This window comes from Protopterus annectens, chromosome 16.part0, assembly GCF_019279795.1.
Source record: "Protopterus annectens isolate FY-2018-M chromosome 16.part0, PAN1.0, whole genome shotgun sequence".
Taxonomy (NCBI): domain Eukaryota; kingdom Metazoa; phylum Chordata; order Ceratodontiformes; family Protopteridae; genus Protopterus; species Protopterus annectens.
This window is the reverse complement of record NC_056750.1, coordinates 73,891,163-73,910,587: the sequence shown is the minus strand read 5'-3', so window position 1 is coordinate 73,910,587 and position 19,425 is coordinate 73,891,163. Positions and strand designations below refer to the sequence as shown.

The 19,425-nt window shown below is 39.2% G+C and overlaps 1 protein-coding gene across 1 annotated transcript in view; it reads right to left on the bottom strand.

Annotated features, from left to right (window-relative positions):
- LOC122790901 (cerebellin-1-like) overlaps positions 1-19,425 on the bottom strand; it is a 790,849-nt gene that overhangs the window by 47,052 nt on the left and 724,372 nt on the right. Inside the window, exon 3 of the mRNA XM_044058580.1 lies at positions 12,623-12,742. Coding sequence (XP_043914515.1) covers positions 12,623-12,742 — 120 coding nt within the window. The remainder of the gene's footprint in view (positions 1-12,622; positions 12,743-19,425) is intronic.

Genomic DNA, 19,425 nt, shown 5'->3' with positions numbered 1-19,425 from the left:
GGTGCCAGCTCGACGCCCAACCTTCAACGAAGGCACGCCCATTTACGCACGCATGTCTTTCGAAGGCTACCCAACCATGGGGAGGACATGCAGACTCCACACAGAAGGCACTCCCAAGCCATGCCGAGAATCGAACGGGAGAACCTCTTGCTGTGAGGTAACAACGCTACTGCCGTACCACCGCAGTTGTTAAAAATGGCAATTTGTGCATTGCTCTATATTTTAGTACTATCATTATGAAACAGCAATCTTTGCTTTGCTCTGCATTTCTAAGACTATGATTATATAAGAGTTGTATGCAGATTTTATCAACTTTCAGAAAACATCATACTTCAGCAATTACTTATGTGTGAGGCCACAATTTGACCTGTTATGGTGCTGCGGTAGCGTTGTCACCTCACAGTAAGACGCTGTCCGGTTCGATTCTCAGCTAGAGCGTCTTCTGCATGGAGACATGCGTGAATGGGTGTACCTTCGTTGAAGGTTGTGTGTCAGGCCTGGCAAGCCAGTACATAAAAATCAACTGCCAATCATTAGCGGACCGGAGTTCCGCTGTGGCGACCCCTAATCGGGAAAAGCCGAAAGACACAAACAATTCTAATGAAGCTTTTGGGCTCAGCAGGGACAGCTCATTTTAATGGCTGTGTGGTTGTAGCCCCTTCCCAGTTAAAAAAAGCCTTAAGAAATTGGATATATTTATTTATTTATTTATTTTTTTATTTTTACATTTGTTAACTGAGTTAGTCTGTCTGGGTTCTTAGAAGCCCTTTTTCAGCAGAGACCCGATTAGAAAAGCTCCCCAAAAAAAGTTTAAGTAAACAAACAGTAAGAACAAAGATAAACACAGATCACATTTTAAGTATACATACTTATAGGTTCATAGGTAGGTATTAGGCTATCGGCCCAAGGGCCTACGTAAGCCTAGCCAACAAGGTTCCCTGGCTTATGCCACCCAAGAAAGTTTTTATTTTCCTGTGCCCCTGTTGAGAAGAGACACAGAAATGATCCCCGGGGTGTATTTCCTATTTCCCATCCACTCATCAAGATTTTTCTTGAAGAGTGCTAATGAAGAACTTTGCTTGACATAGATGGGTAACCTGTTCCAGAATATGGGAAGTCTCTGCGACCGGAATCTATCCCTCCAGCATGTCCTGTTTATTATGGAGGGATTGGGATTTCTTTAGGTGTGGCATGTCCAACAGCTCTGGGTTTGACATAGCTTTATATGTTAGGCAGAGATCACCTCGGAGTAGGTGACGTGCTACGGAGTAAAGCTGGAGTTTTTTGAGACGGTCAGCGTAGGGCATTTGTTTGAGGCCAGTAATCCTTTTGTGAGGTACTTCTGTGGCCTTTCCAGCTGCTGCAGATGTCTTGTGAGGTACAGTCCAAAAGGGGCGATGTACTCTATAATGGGTCTAATGATTGTTGAGTATTGGGGAACAATGACCTTTTTTTCCTGGATGAGAACCCTTTTATGATGAGGTGTGCCATGTAGAAGGACTTCTTGACTACTGTGGCGATGTGACTATCAAAGGAGAGACTACTGTCCACCTGGGTCCCAAGGTCTCTTATCACACATTTGCTGTTAAGTAGATTGCTGCCTATGTGGTAGTTCATGGGTACAGAGTTTTTGGCATTGAGCTTGAGGCCATGGCTCTGACACTAGGCATCTGTCTTGGCGAGGCCCTTCTGTAGGATGTCCACATCATTTGGGGACTTGACTGTGGCTCCTAGTTTGCAGTCATCTGCAAGCTTCATTAGCCAGAGGATTTCTGTGTTAGCCTGTACTTCAAAGAAGTAGATACCAAACAGGAGAGGTCCCAGGACTGAACCCTGTGGTACTCCACTTGTCACTGGTTTGAGGTCAAATTTGGAGTCTTCAGCTTTTACAATTTGGGTTCTGTCAGTGGTAGTTGGCAACCCATCTTGTGATGTAGGGATTTATACTTAGTTTAGTGAGTTTAGCTATAATTTCAGAATGGGGGATGGTATCGAAAGCCTTGGCGAGGTCAAGATAGGCTGTGTGAACCATCTTACCCTCATCTATGTCTTTGGTGACTGCCTCAAAGAAGTCAATCAGGTTCAGGAGGCATAATCTGCCTTTCACAAACCCAAACTGGGTGTAGCATGCAATAAAGGAATATATAGAATGGATAGAAATACAATACAATACATATATGGAAATATTCATTTAGTATGGCAAGAAGCTAAGCAGAAATATGGTAGGTCTAAGGTCAGTACATTGCTGAACCAAGGTACTAGGCATGAAGTAAGTAAATATACAGATAAAGTTGTGTGAACTTTGGAAGATAAATAAATTAAAGAACAGTAATAAGGGATTATGGGAATTGAGTGTAACATGAGCTAACTTGTATGGAATATGACGGAAAAAAAATGTGTAGGTAGTAGTAAGAGAGAGAGCTAGAAGTAATACAGTTAAGTTAGGTTATCCCTGAATGTTTCTTGGGTATTATTTTATAGCATGAACATATCCAATTTAATAGGAAAAAAGATTTAAGCTGCTTCTTGAAGGCATTTTTGTCTTTAAGTATTCTATGGGCTAAAGGGAGTGTGTTCCAATTTTTTGCAACTGAATGACAATAGAGTATTTTCCCAAAGGTTTTGTTTGGCTTATGAACTTCAAGAAAGTATTGATTAGTACTTCTTAGTGGGTGTTGAGGAGTATAAAGTGTCAGACAATTTGCAAGGGATGGGCAGGATTTGGATTGTTTATTATATTATGGGCTATAAGGAGTTCGGATTGAGGCAGTAAGTTGGAAAATTCAGGCCAGTGTAAAGCCTTTAATGAGAGGCAGTGATGGGATTTGTAAGGCTGATTTGCAGCAAATCTGGCTACTTTGATATATGTGGTTTCTAGTTTGGATATTAGGTTACTCTGTAGATGGGTAAGAATAGGTGAAGCATAGAGTAGGGATGGTAGAAGCAGGGATTGGGCGAGGGGTGCCCTGGTCGCACAGGGAAGAAAGTGTTTGTGACGGTAAAGCAGACCTAGTTTTTGGTGTTTTTTTTTTTTTTTTTATTGAGCTATGAATGTGATTGTTGAATGTAAGTTCTTCATCAATTATTGCTCCAAGGAGTTTTGTTTGGGTGTCAACAGAAATTTTAGTTCCATTAAGGGATGTTATAGAAAAGTTCTGTTTTGCATGTTCCAGATTTTTAGGTAGGAAAAGTAGTAGCTTAGTTTTTCTCACATTTAGCAGGAGTTGGTTGGATTGTAGCCAGTTTTCAACTGAGTGGAGTGAGTTTTGTGTAAGGAATTGAAGGTTTTCTATGTTGTCAGCAGAGTTGATAATGGTCGAGTCATCAGCATATTGAATAAGATTGGATTGGGGGCATGATGAGAAAAGGTCATTGGTAAATACATTGAAGAGGAGAGGGCCCAAAATTGTTCCTTGTGGGACCCCTGTCCTAACTGCTAGAAAGGGGGAGTAAGAAGAGTTCCATCTAACAGCCTGGTGTCTATTAGTGAGGTAATCACAGAACCAGGAGTTGGTGGAGTTTGAGAAGCCTAGGTTGGAGAGTTTATGCTGAAGTATGGTATGAGATATGGTGTTGAATGCTTTCGACAGGTCCAGAAAGAGGGCTGATGCTATTTTGCTATTATCCCTGACTTGAGCAATGTTATTTGTAAAGGATACAAGAGCAGTAGCTGTGCTATGTGTGGGGCGGAAGCCATGTTGAGTTGGTGTGAGTAGGTTTTCTTGTAGCAGATGATTAAGCACTTGCTTATGGATACACTTTTCCAGTATTTTGTAGAGTAGACAGTATGGCAATTGGTTGGCTCAGTGGAGTTTCTTCCTTTATGAAGAGGTACTACAAAACATTTCTTCCAAATTTCAGGGACTTTGCCCTCTTTTATGGATCTATTAATCACGATAGATATGGGGTCTATTAATCAGGATAGATATGGGGTCCACTAATCAGGATAGATATGGGGTCTATTAATCAGGATAGATATGGGGTCCACTAATCAGGATAGATATGAGGTCTATTAATCAGGATAGATATGGGGTCTATTAATCAGGATAGATATGGGGTCTATTAATCAGGATAGATATGGGGTCTATTAATCAGGATAGATATGGGATCTATTAATCAGGATAGATATGGGATCTATTAATCAGGATAGATATGGGGTCTATTAATCAGGATAGATATGGGGTCTATTAATCAGGATAGATATGGGGTCTATTAATCAGGATAGATATGGGGTAAGCTACAGATGTAGCGGCATGTTTAAGGAATAACGAAGGAAGGTAACCAGCTGAGGGTGAACCAGGTTTTAGTTTAGTTAACAGCAGCTTGATGTAAGAAGTGGGAACAGGTGATAGTGAGAATGAGAGTGAGGGTGAGAGAGGTGAATCAGAGGTGGATGAAGATGTAGATGGATTGAAAGAGGTGCGGGTGGAGAAGTTAGTTACAGTTAAGTTTTCAATGGTTTCAATGAGGAACTTATTAAGGAGGGTTGCTCTTTCCAGAGGAGTCTTGTCAGAATAAGGTGTGGGTGGGGTAGGAGTACCAGGTGATAGAAGTTTATTGATAGATTTCCAGAATTTTTTAGGATTACAGTTGGGATTGTTAAGTGAGGATTGGTAATAGGTCTTTTTATCAAGATTGATATGTTTTCTTTACTTTTTTTCTAAGTTCCCTGTAAGAGATAAGGTTGGAAGAGGTATTATTACCTTCCCAAGTTTTCCAAGCTTTATCTCTGGTCTTCATGAGTGTAAGGGTAGTTTTAGTTAGCCATGAGGCACATCTGAATTTGATGCGAGTCTTCCTAGTGGGGGCAAGGGAGTTGAGGATGGACAGAAAGGTGTTGAGGTGTAGGACTGCTTCACCGAGAGTGAGATTAGAGAGAAAGGACCAGTTTATAGTAGAGAGGAGGTGATTTAGTGAGTCAGGAGAATAGCTAGATAGATCATGGGTCACCGTATATTGTTGTGCTTTATGCAGGTGTTCAGAGTTTCTGTGAACTAGTAAAGGTAGGTGGTCACCTTGTGTGTCTGGTAGAGTGGTTGGATTATGGTAATGTTGGGGGTGAGATACTAGTATCCTGTCAATAAGTGAACCAGTAGAGGAAATTTTATGAAGGTGGGTGGGGGAAGAGATGAGCTGTGTGAATCCATACAGGTTGAGAGAGGTAGAAGGTGATTCTTTATTGATCTGCAGCCAGCCAGTATTGACATCTCCTAGTATGATGGTTTCATAAGGGATAGTTTTAGATATCCAGGATCGAAAGTGTTCTAAAATGAGGACATTACTTCCAGGAGGGATATAAATTGATGCAATGGCAAGTTTTTTATGGTGGCTAAGTTTAAAGTCAGCTAAAATTATCTCAGCTGGGAGAAAGTCAGATATGGGGAAAGAGACAGGGGAGACAGGCAGTTAGAATACATGATTGTGACTCCCCCTCCTCTTTCTGAAAGCCTGTCATGCCTGAGGATATTGTAGCTAGGGGGAAGAATTTCAGAATTAGAAATACTTGGTTTTAACCAGGTCTCACACAATTTATTTTTCATTAAATAAAAAGCAATAGTTGACTTTCCCATGTCTAAGGAGTTCTGAGATCCTTAGAAAATAGCTTACTGCACTTGCTGGACCATTTTCAAAACAGCCTACTATTAGAAATGCTCCAAATGGAGAATGAGGCATTTGCACAGTAACACATGCCTTCCTGCTATTTTGAGAAATGTGAAAATATCACTAGGCGTCATTCATACTGCCTTAAGCTGACTCAGGTGTTGAAAATAGATCTATTACCACCTGTAACATGATGTTCTTTAACAATATAACAACACCTATACACTGATCAATAAATTAGAACTACTAGGTATCTGACACAAAAAAGAAAAAATTAATAGACTGCTGCAGAGGTAAGAGACCAGAAATGCAGAAATAAGTGTTTTTTAACTACTAGTATGCATGCCATTGCCAGACATAATATAGAAAGATAAGCATTTGTTTTTGATTTAAGTGTGCAAGTGTGTATATGTGTTTGTGTGTGCTCTCAACTGCCCTTGACTTCACAAGCTTCCCTGATTTTGTTTCATATTTTATTCTGTTCCTCCTCATAAAATATGGTTTTCTGACTAATTGGGGAGGGCAGCAGTCAGTAAGTAATGACAGATATTTAAGTTTCTGACCTCATACCCATTACTAAAGGCAAACTAATGCAAAACCTGTTATTCTAGCAACGTTCCATGTATATAAAGACAATATCTGTATTTGATTTTGGGCCTCTGTCTCCTCATTTTTTTGTCTTTGTTCCTGATCCTTAAGCTCTGAGTTTGAGAGGTATACCAAGGGGTTAGAAGACTCAATGGATTGTGCACTGTCTTCTGAAAGCATTGAAAATACACATTCCTGTGTAGCAATTATTTATGTTTTTATTTATTTATGTGATCGCAATTAGACATCTGTGGTATACATTCACAGTCATACAAGCAGCTGCAATTGATAGATACATATCTGTGTGTTTGTGTTCAGAGGGTTGAAATAGGATGTACTGTATGTTGGACAGCAACAAACTGAAAAACATATCAATTTTCATTTATCCCAGTCAGACAACTGATGTGTATGAAACAATAGAATTTGCTGTAACCAGTGGAGACATCACAACACAACACTGAAAAAACAATATTTTCAAAAACGACAAGCCAGTAAAACCTAGAAGAAAAGTTTATTCAGAAATTCTCTTAGCACCTTGGTTCTTCAGCCTTTTCAGAGTACAGTACCAGTGGGGACATCTATGAATGTTTGCATATGTGTGCAGAATTGGTTAAAATAAATTGCTGTAGGCAAGCATTATTATTTTTATTTTATTACAATCTGATATCTGGGGGTACACACTCAACAAATATGGCGTTAAGTGCTGGGTACTACTATCCATGCATGAAAATGACTGACCATAGTGTTGTTTGCTCAAATTAAACAGTCATTATTCTGGCTTTGTGGGACTACTGTGCTTATGAAATAGAACATTTTATGCTGGCTACTGTTTGTGTGAAGCAAAGCTGAAATGCATTACTGAGGCTATTTTATCACACTTGGACATCTGAGGTGTGCACAGTCAACAAACTTGGCTTTAATTGCTAGATACATACTGATCTGCTGTAATTTGCTGACTTTAAGCAATACTTATTCTGGCTTTGCAGGACTAATCTGTATTTGTATGAAGCAGTACTTTACTGTGGCTTCTGTTTTTTGCAACCCAGATAAAATACATTACCATGGCCAAGATATTTTTTATCACACCCAGATATGTGCACAGTCAACAAAGTGGCTATAATTACTAGGGAGGGGGTAGGAGGTTTCTCTGTAGTTGACAGTGACTGATGCTGCTGTCATTTGTTCAAGTTAAACAGCCATTATTTAGGCTTTGTGGGACTAGTGTATAGTTGTTTGAAGCAAACTGGAATAATTTCCTGTGGCTACTCTGAGTGAGCCAAAACTGAAATACATGTACTGTTACCAATTTTTTATCACAGACATCTGAGGTTTACACATTCAACAAAGCATCTATAATTGCTAGGTATGGGGTTCTCTGTTGACATGATGCTGCTGTCATTTAATTATTTTAAACAGTCATTATTCTGATTTTGCATGAGTAATCTGTATTTCTGTGAAACATATTCAAATACTTTAATGTGGTTTCTACTTGGATGAAATAAAGTTGAAATACAACACTACTGTGGCCACTATGATCTTATAACGGACATCTGAAGTGTACACAGTCAACAACATTGGCATTAATTGCTTGTTGCAGGGCAATTGCTGACTACGAGTGACTAAGCCTGCTGCCATTTCCTTAAGTCATCATTATTCTGGCCTTGCACAACTAGTGTGCATTTGGAATGAGCACAGTCAGCAAAGTGGCTGTAATTGATGGATGCTGGGTCTGTAGATGGTTGTAAATGACTGTGTGTTTTGGGAAGGCATTGCAATGTATGTAAAGTAGCTTGTTGGCCAAATTTCTTTCCCTTTCCATCACAACCAGACATCAACATTGTACATAAATAAGTGGTCATTTATGGCAGTCTGTTCAGGACATGTGCAAAGCAATTGATTATTGGCACAGTGACATTGTGAATATCATTGTCATCTTACAGTGCTTCATTCACTGACTTTATTTTTGATATTGGTTCCTTTTTGGTGGTGTACTCCTTGTATCTGTGTGGATTGCATTCAGTTGGTCTGGTTTCTACCACCAGACCATCAGCTGTATAATGTATGGCTATGGCCAATTGTGCTTTCACTTTCATCCCAACCTAACAACTGAGGGGTACACAGAAGATGTTTACCTTTTTTTAGGAGAATAGGAAGGCAGTCAGTATTGCAAGATATGATTTATACATCTTTGCAGACATTTGTTTTCTCACTTTATTGAGCACTACTGTTTTCATATCCTTGAGCATTAAGCTGTGGAGAAAACATATTTTGTACTTGAAAGAAAAAATATACATTAATTTCTTTCCTTACTAGTGACTTTATTCAAGCCATCAATGGATCAAAACGATGGAAAAAATCTGTAACGTATCCCAGGGCATCTACAGCCCTTTGACTACTAGGGGACTAGTGATCTGGGACTCCCCCTTGATTAATTCAGTTACTGCCTCCACACTTGTTAACGATGCAGTTTTGGCCATTTAAAGTGTTTTAAAAGTGAGGCAAAGCGTGAAAAAAAAAAACAAGAAGTAATCTGTCTAGATTATGTGGGACCAGAATGGAGAAACAGGGTATGGGCACTGTGTGTGTGTGTGTGTGTGTGTGTGTGTGTGTGTGTGTGTGTGTGTGTGTGTGTGTGTGTGTGTGTGTGTGTGTGTGTAGGAAGTATGCAGTGGTGAGCCCATAAGGTCCTTTGTTGATGGCTATATTTCACATAAGGTTGGCCCTGTTGATTTTAGTCAGGTATCTCAAGTGTATGTAATCAATAAAATGGCTGGAATGAGTGGGTACTGAGTTAGTCTGTGGGTGAAAGTAACTGGCTCCATCTGTTGTTTGATCACAGGTAAATAAATGGTCATTGATCTGCTGCAGTACAACCCCCATCCCACTGTAATTGGATCCGACCTTTCAATTGTTTCCTGCAGCCCGTTGCCTTACTTTGAAGTCACCAGCCACCACAGGGACTTATAGGTTCATAGGTAGGTACTAGGCTATCGGCCCAAGGGCCTACGTAAGCCTAGCCAACAAGGTTCCCTGGCTTACACCACCCAAGAAAGCTATTTTCCTGTGCCACTGTTGGGCAGAGACACAAAAGTGATCCCCAGGGGTGTATTTTCAATTTCCCATCCACTCATCAAGATTTTTCTTGAAGAGTGCTAATGAAGAACTTTGCTTGACATAGATGGGTAGCCTGTTCCAGAGTAAGGGAAGTCTCTGGGGCAGGAATCTATCCCTCCAGAATGTCCTGTTTATTTTTACTTAGTAACTTATTGTTACTTATTACTTAGTCTTGCATTCATACACAGCTTACCTGTAGAAACTGTAGATTTGAAAACAGAGATGGAATTCAAGAATACGTCAGCTGGACATAAAGCAGTTATTATGAGAAGTTGTGATCTTTAGGCTAAGTAGCATCTGTAGCCTATCTGTTGAGTAGGCATGGGCAAATTAGGTGGGCCAAAATATTATCTACTGTCAAGATTTATATTTCTACATAAAGATCATGCATTCTTCCAAAGTAATGTGGATATAGTCCATCAATATTTTGGTATTATCACATGCAAGACTGCTGTAATAAATGAATACACATCAGAAAGCATGTTGTTAAATGTAATTAAAAATATCTTAACCCCATCTGAAAGCTCAAAACAACGATGTAACTTCCTTGTACATTACTTTTTGCCAACAAAAAAAATTCATGAAAATATGCTTTTCTAACAAATACAGACTTAGTCACAGATTCAGAAAATGCTGTTCATAGCTGCAAGGGGGATTTGTGGCTAACTGCAAGGTAAAATGTCTGGTATCAATTCAGTTGATCATCATTATGAAGAAACAGCTCTCACCTCAATGCAAGCTATATGCTCTTATTTAATAATGGTGAGTGAAGTGAGGGTTTCAGAAATGTTGTGACACATTGCTGAATCACATGCATGACACAGAACTGCACACACACAGAGGATAGCAGCACACCTTTGTGGAATCATGAAGAAATGCAAACAAAATATGTGTATACTACAGGTAAAGCTGCTTCTAGCTTGACCTTGTAGTATTTATTACTTGAGGTTTTTTTTTTTGTTTTGTTTTTAATAAGTACTCTGTGTTCTAAGCCTCATAGTTCCCAAGATCCTGTTAGATATTACTGTTATATATTGTTGCCTGCGGGCAATCTACAAATAAGCAAGGTTGGGGGTGGGGTGCAGACTATGCTAAATCAGCATGTGAATAAGTGCACCTCACCAAAATGAAATTCCCTTATTAATTATTCATGATGGCTCCATTCAGCATGTCACTACACCAAACCCTGTTATGAATTATTCATTATTCCATAGTTTAGCATCAGTCAAGCACCTCAGTGCACCTTTAATTCCATGCTCCTAAATCCATTTTCTGAATTCTGCCATTGGTGGTAAACTTTTTTTCTTGAAATTTAAATCACTGCCCATTTTTTTCATGAATACAGCTTCATAGTGGTAAAATTAAGTATTGTTAAAAAATAAACTTGAGGTGTCCAAAACTTCACGTGCCAATTAAATGTTTCACATAGAAATGCCTCTCAGCTACAGTTGCTTTAACTTAAATGCATCTCTGAATCAGTAACATCAGCACAGTGTGACCCCATTTAGTGTAAAAGAGCATGTAATTTTTCACTTGCATGCAAACTAGAATTTGAAAAAGTGGGGCAGAGTATCACTTTCATACTAAATCGGAACCTCACTGCATCTGTCATGCTCATAATTCACAAAATGTTACTGTCTTAAGCACAGTTAAATATTTTCATAGGAAAGGCATGAGGTAGTGCCAAGTAGGGACATTTCAACCCTTCATCACTCACAGTAATTCACCTGATATCATCAAGTCTTTTTTTCATGTCGGTGTTTGGTTCTCCTTCTTCACCATGTGCCATATCCCAGAGTCTCTTCCCTGTCTCCACATCAAGGCTGACAAGAGAGAGGAGGCATCCCATATGATGCCATCTAGACAGACAGAGAAGCTTCTCTACTTTGGCCTTCCCTTAACCCTATCCACATGCATGTCATGCAGTGACATCATAGTTCATGTTTCGCCATGCTCATACCCTCTGTGTCACATGATCTGACTCTGCTTCTGGCATACTTCTTATCTGCCTGAGCTGCAACCCTGGCCTACACCAGGGCAGGGGTTGGACGGTCAGCCAAAAAAACAGACAAGAAACTTATCCTCCCGGGATGGACAAACCAGCATTTAATAATCTACTCATCAATTAACAATTCCTAAAAAACTGGACAGCATTTGTGCTTGCTGCTTGAACTATGTTTTTCTGAGTTTTGCATGGAATTCTAAAACATTATCAGCCAGACAACACACAGGTGCAAACTCAATTCCTCTGTGCACTATATTGGAAATCTCTATTGTCACAAAATGCCTTAGTCTGAAATGCATTTTACTGGCTTAAATTATGCATGTACTGGCAAAGGAAAGTACTTTGTACCCTTAACTGCCCTGGATGAAAGTGTCAGTGTTAAAGTACACATGCAAATAGTCATTACAGTGGTCACCACAAGGACCTTGGGTATGAGTGGTGACAAAATTTTTGTCCACATCCGTGCACTGCTACTGCTGTACACCCTCATTTAGTGCTGTGAATACATAGATCCAGCAATATTTCAGAAATGCCCTGATTCTGAATACCATTTTAGTGTCAGCTGGGATGGGAAGGGGGCCTCTGTTAATATAATGTACTGCAGTTAAATCTCAGTTGGCATCACACTGGAAAGTTGCACTGAAATAGACATCCTGTTATTTAAATGGCCTCAAAATCGAAAGTATTATTTTGAAGCTGGCATTTGTACTGTTATAAGAATGATATCAGAAAGTATGGGGGTCCTGAGTTTAAGCTCCAGAACATTCCATGTATCACAAATGCAGAGCCCTGTCATGGCCATGTCAAGTTAGTCTTGTTTATGCATTAGTATAGAAAAGACTGCCTTATTCCCAGGGCCACTAATTTTCAGTTTTCAAAAAACTGAAATTCTGATTTCATGAGATGAAAACCAGGACTTATACCTGTGATTTATAAAAGTAATTTCTAGTTATTATGCTGATTTCAATATCATTTTCTTCTGATTCAATATATATTGGAAATTAGAAGGGATTTTAGACACAGAGGACTCAATAATGCAAGCTGACAACATTATAAAAGTACAAATGAGCAGAAAAACCTCTTTTGGTGAATTAGATCTCTGATCTAAAATGGAAAATTCCATGAAAATAGCATGTTTTTTTAATTTTCAAACTATCCATATTTGTGATTTACCTGAGTTTTTGCCAGACAAAATGTAAAATAAGTGCCACTATTTATTCCCAGTGCCCCAAATCTGAACCCTACAGTGATATTTTACTGAATTAATATGACTATTCAGAGTCTTCAGCAGTAGAACCCTTTAGTAGTTCTTACCTGGATAGTCTGCCGATTGTACACCTTCACTACATGGAAATTAAAGCTGTAGATTCCCTTGCGAGGTGCTGTAAATATACTTCTTTCCACATCAAAGTTGTTTCCAATGTTAACCAGGATCTGAAAGAAAGAATGATGATGAATCATTACCATTACAGATGAGCGATAAATCATACCTGTGTCCAGGCTTGTGTACAGTGACTGTAGGTAATCATAGCTACATGCCTATTAACTGCTGAAAATGCAGGTAGAAATGCATGGAATCACCCCTGCTGTCTGTCTCTTACTTACAGTTGGCAGATTATGGTGCTGCTTGACAGATTTTGAGAAATAAAGCATAGTACTTTTATTTGTACTATAGTGTGGGGGCACTCGCATGCACATGTGAACTTGGGATGTGCAATGGGCAGGAAAGGGGTAGGTATCCTTTGGGACAGATTAATCTCATTTGCAGCCTGATAGGGAGTGTGTCCCAAAATGGAATAATAGACTGAAGCTTAACCTGTCATATCCCAAACAAAGGAGCATATCAAGTCTTTTTACTCACAACTGGGGACTCTACCTGTTACTGAAACCATTCTTGAAATTGTTATATTATTTACATGTAAGTATGCTATGAGCTACTGAAGGAACTGTTGGGTGGACTGATCCTTAATAACCCTTTTTACAGCAGCATGTGCAGTGAATTATGCAGCCCCACTAAACACGTAATGGACCCATGCATGAAAAGAAATCCATGTATGTAAAAGATGCATTGATGCGCTTACAGGACTCTAGACAGGTTATACACCTGCATAAATATACCAACAGGTGATACAGAGGAACCCCTCCCTTTTCACACCATTAGTATCTATGACTTAATATATAAGCCGCGGTGGTACAGCGGTAGCGTTGTTGCCTCACAGCAAGAGGTTCGCCTGTTCGATTCTCGGCTGGAGTGCCTTCTGTATGGAGTCTGCATGTCCTCTCCATGGTCGAGTGGCCTCCGAAAGACATGCATGAATGGGAGTGCCTTCGCTGAAGGTTGGGCGTCGGGCTGGCAACTTGGCATCATAAAAATCTACTGCCAATCATTAGCAGACCGGAGTTCTGCTGTGGCGACCCCTAACAGGGAAAAGCCGAAAAGACAAACAAGTATCTATGATTTAAAATAACTATAACATTTCTGAATTCTTTGTAATTGATGAGCCTGCATTAGTTTCTCACTACATCCCCACTGTAACTTATTTATTTATTAACCAATAGGGCTGATTTTAGTGGACTATTTTCATCCAAAAAACAGGTAGTCACCCTAGTATTATAAGAATGACACTAGATCTCAAACAACAACAGAAGTGTTCGGTTACAAGTTAGTACAAAACAATCACACTAAGCTGTTCTAGCAATGCAAAATAAGTAATTTCAAAGTGACTAAGTAACGTCAAAACAGCTTAACTCTTGAAAAACATCAGGACTTCCAATATGGCTGCACATTGACTAACAGCTTAATTCTAGCTCTGCCAGTGTGAAGAGAGAAATTTAGCAGAGAAAGCCAGTGGACGTAGATTTCTGGGTTAATGTTCAGTAAATGGCTAGTAAGTACACTGCCTGGATGCCATGAAAACTGAAATACAGAGGACCTAAAGGAAAATCAACTACAAAAGGTGATGAAAAAAAAAACAGTGACTGGGAAAAGTACTGTAGCTGTTCATCAAAAAGCAGTGCAAGCTCCGGACATAAGTTCCAGTAACCTAGAGGAATGTATAAGGCAACTGCACACAGGTCTAACTAAAATAAATGAAACACTGATGGAGTATATCAACTCAAACAAAAAAAGTCTGGAAAATGGAAGGAGCTTTAAACAGATATTCAGATAAGAAGGAAAAGCAACACTGTGGTGTAGGCAAACTGGTCCTCCAAAAAGACTAGTATCCAATGTAAAAAATATAGGAGACACCAGACCAAGGCAGGTGAAGATAAAGTTCAATTTTAATTCACAGACAAAGTACAAACAATGGTGAGTGCTTTCGTAGCAAGAGCTACTTCATCAGACAGTTAAAATCATTGCTCAGTCATATTTAAAAGTTACAAACAGCCAATCAGAATCAAAGTTCAATTAAGACAATACTATTAAGCTGTAAATTAAAAACAATATAATAGACATACTTAAAGTGCCAAGTCTAGTCTGTAGTCCTAGAATAAACCTATAAAATATATTTAAAATTACATTTAATTTTTTTTATCTGCGCAATGGTTTATGAGTAAGTACAGGTTTAATAGAAACTTTGTCATTTAGGCCCCTGCCTATATTAGCCCGCATCCTAATGATCCATTCAAGTTCCTTATTTTCTACCAGGTTCTTTATAGGGCCACCTGTACAACCTGTTTTGACTTTCTCTACTACCATGAATTTAAATGTGTGTGTCGCATCTGATGCCATCACGTTTCTTGCTAGGCATTAGTCTCTGTTCTCCTATATATATATATATATATATATATATATATATATATATATATATCATAAACATGCTCCCTGATCCTATCACAAAACCTCCATGTGGTCATACCTATATAAAATGAGCAACATACATTACGGTGAGCTAAATATACAATATTTGTGGTATTACAGTTAGCTGATAGTTTAAAGTAAACAGTCTTCCTCGTATCTGGGTGTTCAGAACATCCTTTCTCATCAGTATATTTACAATAATTGCAGGAATTACAGGGAAAGGTTCCATGATTGTGTGTTACGGGTTCAGTATTCAACTCATGGCCATATCTGGGTCCACATAAAAGCCTCTTAATGGATTTCTTGTTTTTTATATGCATATCTGGGGTTATCTCCTACCAGTGTTTTAACCTTTTCATCTGATCGAAGTATATTCCAATTTCTGGAATAAATCTCCTGTAACAGCCTAATGTTACTTGCATATGTGACTGAAATCCTCAGTTTGTGCAGCTTTTTGTTCATAAACCTAATTCGGACTGGAGAAATAAGGTTTCCCTATGCTATTCCTGATGGAGTGTGTATTAGAGGTGATGGGCCAAATTTCCTTTTTCTTATGAAGATAAAGTTCAGTTTTAATCCACAGACAAAGTACAAACAATAGTGAGTGCTTTCGTAGCAAGAGCTACTTCATCAGACAGTTAAAATCATTACTCACTCATATTTAAAAGTTACAAACAGCCAATCAGAATCAAAGTTCAATTAAGACAATAAAAACCAAGTGAAATCACTCAAATGCCACAAATAAGTCCAAAACGGAGTGCAGCGAGCCAAACAGGAAACCCAAAAAATGTATATTCCACTCGATTTATTAGCAAAAAAAACAACCAATTAAGTTGGTTAAATTCAATTAAGACAATATTATTAAGCTGTAAATTAAAAACAATATAATAGACATGCTTAAAGTGCCAAGTCTAGTATGTAGTCCTAGAATAAACCTATAAAATATATTTAAAATTACATTTAAATTTTTTTATCTGCACAATGGTTTATGAGTAAGTACAGGTTTAATAGAAACTTTGTCATTTAGGCCCCTGCCTATATTAACCCGCATCCTAATATAAGATATTCAGATAAGGTGATAAAACTGCAAAACTCAGAGGCTGAAATGAAGAAAGGCTGGCTGAATATGAAACTGAACAAGAAGAGATGTTTCAAAAATAATAGAATTAGAGGACAGAGCATGTAGGGAAAACCTGAGATTTTCTGCTGTACCCAGAAAGGTGGAAGGAACAGACTGTATTAATTTTTTGAAAGCACAAATAAGCAGTTGGACTGGTATTCCACAACAGGAACTTTTAACTGAAAGGGCACAACACGTGTATAGTCCAACCTTGGCTATGAGAAAACAACCTAGACCTTTAATTGTAAAGATGAAATCTTACCAGCAAGCAGCAGGAGTTGATTCTGACAAAACTGTGGCAGAAGGGCAAAGTACTAAAGGTTGGAGACAGCAGAGTGTTTGTGGAGGATGACTACTCCTTGTACACCAGGCAGAAGAAGAGTAAATGTATCCTATTATTCAGGGAATGTCGAGAAATAGGCGTGAGATTCAAACTGCTGTACCCAGCTATCTTCAAAATATTTTTTCCCTGGAGGAACAAAATAATTTTTTGATGAAGTACATACTAAGGAAGAAATACAAACGTTTGTCCAACAAAAGGTGAGCTGTGAAACAGAAGGAGATTCCCCTTCTTGTTCTTCTGGTAATAAAGACCAAAGAGAGACTGTGCCGTGAAACCTTTTCCAGTGTTTCAATGGAAAATGCTTGAGAAAGGGGGAAAAACGCACAAGAGTTGAATAGAAGAATTGAGAGTATGTTGGAAATGAAGCAGAGACAGGGTTTGGGAGAAGGAGATAAGCAGAAATAAAACAAGCAAATGTGGAAATACTGGACTTTCTTGGACTTTGTTAAACTTTTAGGGGATTCTAAAACATATGCCCTACTTCATGTCATAAAATCAGTAACTTTGCAATTGACAAATGCGGGACTACAAAACAATAATTATATCTCTGAAACATGACAGAACAAGAAAATCTGGAAGTACTGGACTTTTTGGACCTTGTTAAACTTGTAGGAAACTCTAAAGCAGATGCCCTACTTCGTGTCATTGATGTTCGGAAAAATACTCAGGAGAGGGGAAGAGGAGGGAGAAAGTTAACTGTAAGTAAAACCATTTTTCTTAACAGTACTATTTAAATGGTGCATGATTTTCTTTGCATGTTATACAGTAAAGTTGTTCAGTTATTTTTAAGTATAATATGGGTAGTATAATGGGGGTAGTAATGTAAATAGGTTTTGCTGTTTTTTTTTTCTTTTTTCTTTTCTTTCTCCCTTCTTCTCTCTTTCGCCATGTTCAGTTTTAAGAAATGTAGGCACTGCTATGTAAAAATGTATTTATTTTACATTTGTTGACCGGGATAGTCTGACTGGCTATATGTCCATTTTCAGCGGAGGCCTGGGGAGAAAAGCGCCAGATAACACAGAATGTAACAGATGCGAGTCAAACATATTTACAAAGCCCTCTAGTAGGTACTCACAATATACCCAGTGTGTAATAATATACAAAAACAACAGGTTGCAGTAAGCTATTATGAGCAAGAGATGCATACAATATTAATTTAAATAAGGCATTGAATAAGTAGTGATTAATCAGGGTTAGTAAAGTGACAAAGCCAGTGCTCTTTATAATACTGTTTGAGGCCTTTTTTGAAGAGACTTAAAGAAGGTTCGAGTTTAAGGTTAGATGGAAGTGAATTCCAATTTTTACCAACAGCACATCATCCACGGTGGTGCAGCAGTAGTGTAGTTGTCTCACAGCAAGAGGTTCTCCCGTTCGATTCTCAGCCGGAGTGCAGGGAGTGCCTTCTGTGTGGAGTTTGCATGTCCTCCCCACGGTTGGGTGGGCGTTCGAAAGACATGTGAAAATGGGCGTGCCTTTGTTGAAGGTTGAACGTTGAGCTGGCACCTCGGCATTTGTGAAAGTCTACTGCCAATCATTAGCGGACTGGAGTTCTGCTGTGGTGACCCCTAACCGGGAAAAGCCGAAAGACAAACAACAACAACCAATGACACTGGCAAACAGGGAGTCACCGGCTGAGTTAATGGCTTTGTGGGTTTGGACCAACAGTTTATTGGATAATCGTTGTTGCCTTGAATTACTGTATGGGTTTATGATATTTATGAGTGCCAGAGTATTTTCAGAGTGGTACAGAATTTTGTGTGCTACTATAAGCTGATTGAACAGAAGTAAACTAGGCAGTTCTAGCCACCCGAGAAGACTGATGTTTTGACAGTGATGTGTCTTATATGTTGAGCCTATGGCAAATCTGGCAATATGGTTGTAACAGTGAGAGAGCTTACCAAGTTCAGTTTTGCTCAAATTGGAGAGTATGGGGGAGGCATATAGAAGGGTAGAGAGTAGGTATGAGCAGGCGATTGCAGTCCTAGCTAATGGAGTTAGAAAAGGTTTGCTTCTATATAATGAGCCAAGCTTCTTATTAATGTTTTTTATAGTTTTACTGATATGCAGATCAAATTTGAGATTATTGTCCACTATTACTCCTAAAAGCTTAGTATGATCATCTGGAGAGATAGAGGTACCATTGTTGGATGTTATGGAGAAGGAAAATAGGATGGATCTACTGGTGGGGTAAAGAGGAGCAGTTTAGTTTTGTTGGGATTTAACAACAGACAGTGATTAGAGAGCCAATTTTCAACTGTGTTAAATGTGTTTTGTGTTAAGGTTTGCAGGTCTAAAGTGAAGGAGGCCGTACAGATCAGGATAGCATCATCCTCATATTGAATGCAGGTTGCATCAGGGATGGCAGTATGAAGAGTGTTGATGAAGATAGAAAAGAGTAGAGGACCTAGAATAGAGCCCTGAGGGACACCAAGGGTGAGGACCTAGAATAGAGCCCTGAGGGACACCAAGTGTGAGGACCTAGAATAGAGCCCTGAGGGACACCAAGGGTGAGGACCTAGAATAGAGCCCTGAGGGACACCAAGGGTGAGGACCTAGACTAGAGCCCTGAGGGACACCAAGGGTGAGGACCTAGACTAGAGCCCTGAGGGACACCAAGGGTGAGGACCTAGACTAGAGCCCTGAGGGACACCAAGGGTAAGGACCTAGAATAGAGCCCTGAGGGACACCAAGGGTGAGGACCTAGAATAGAGCCCTGAGGGACACCAAGTGTGAGGACCTAGACTAGAGCCCTGAGGGACACCAAGGGTGAGGACCTAGAATAGAGCCCTGATGGACACCAAGGGTGTGGACCTAGATTAGAGCCCTAAGGGACACCAAGGGTGAGGACCTAG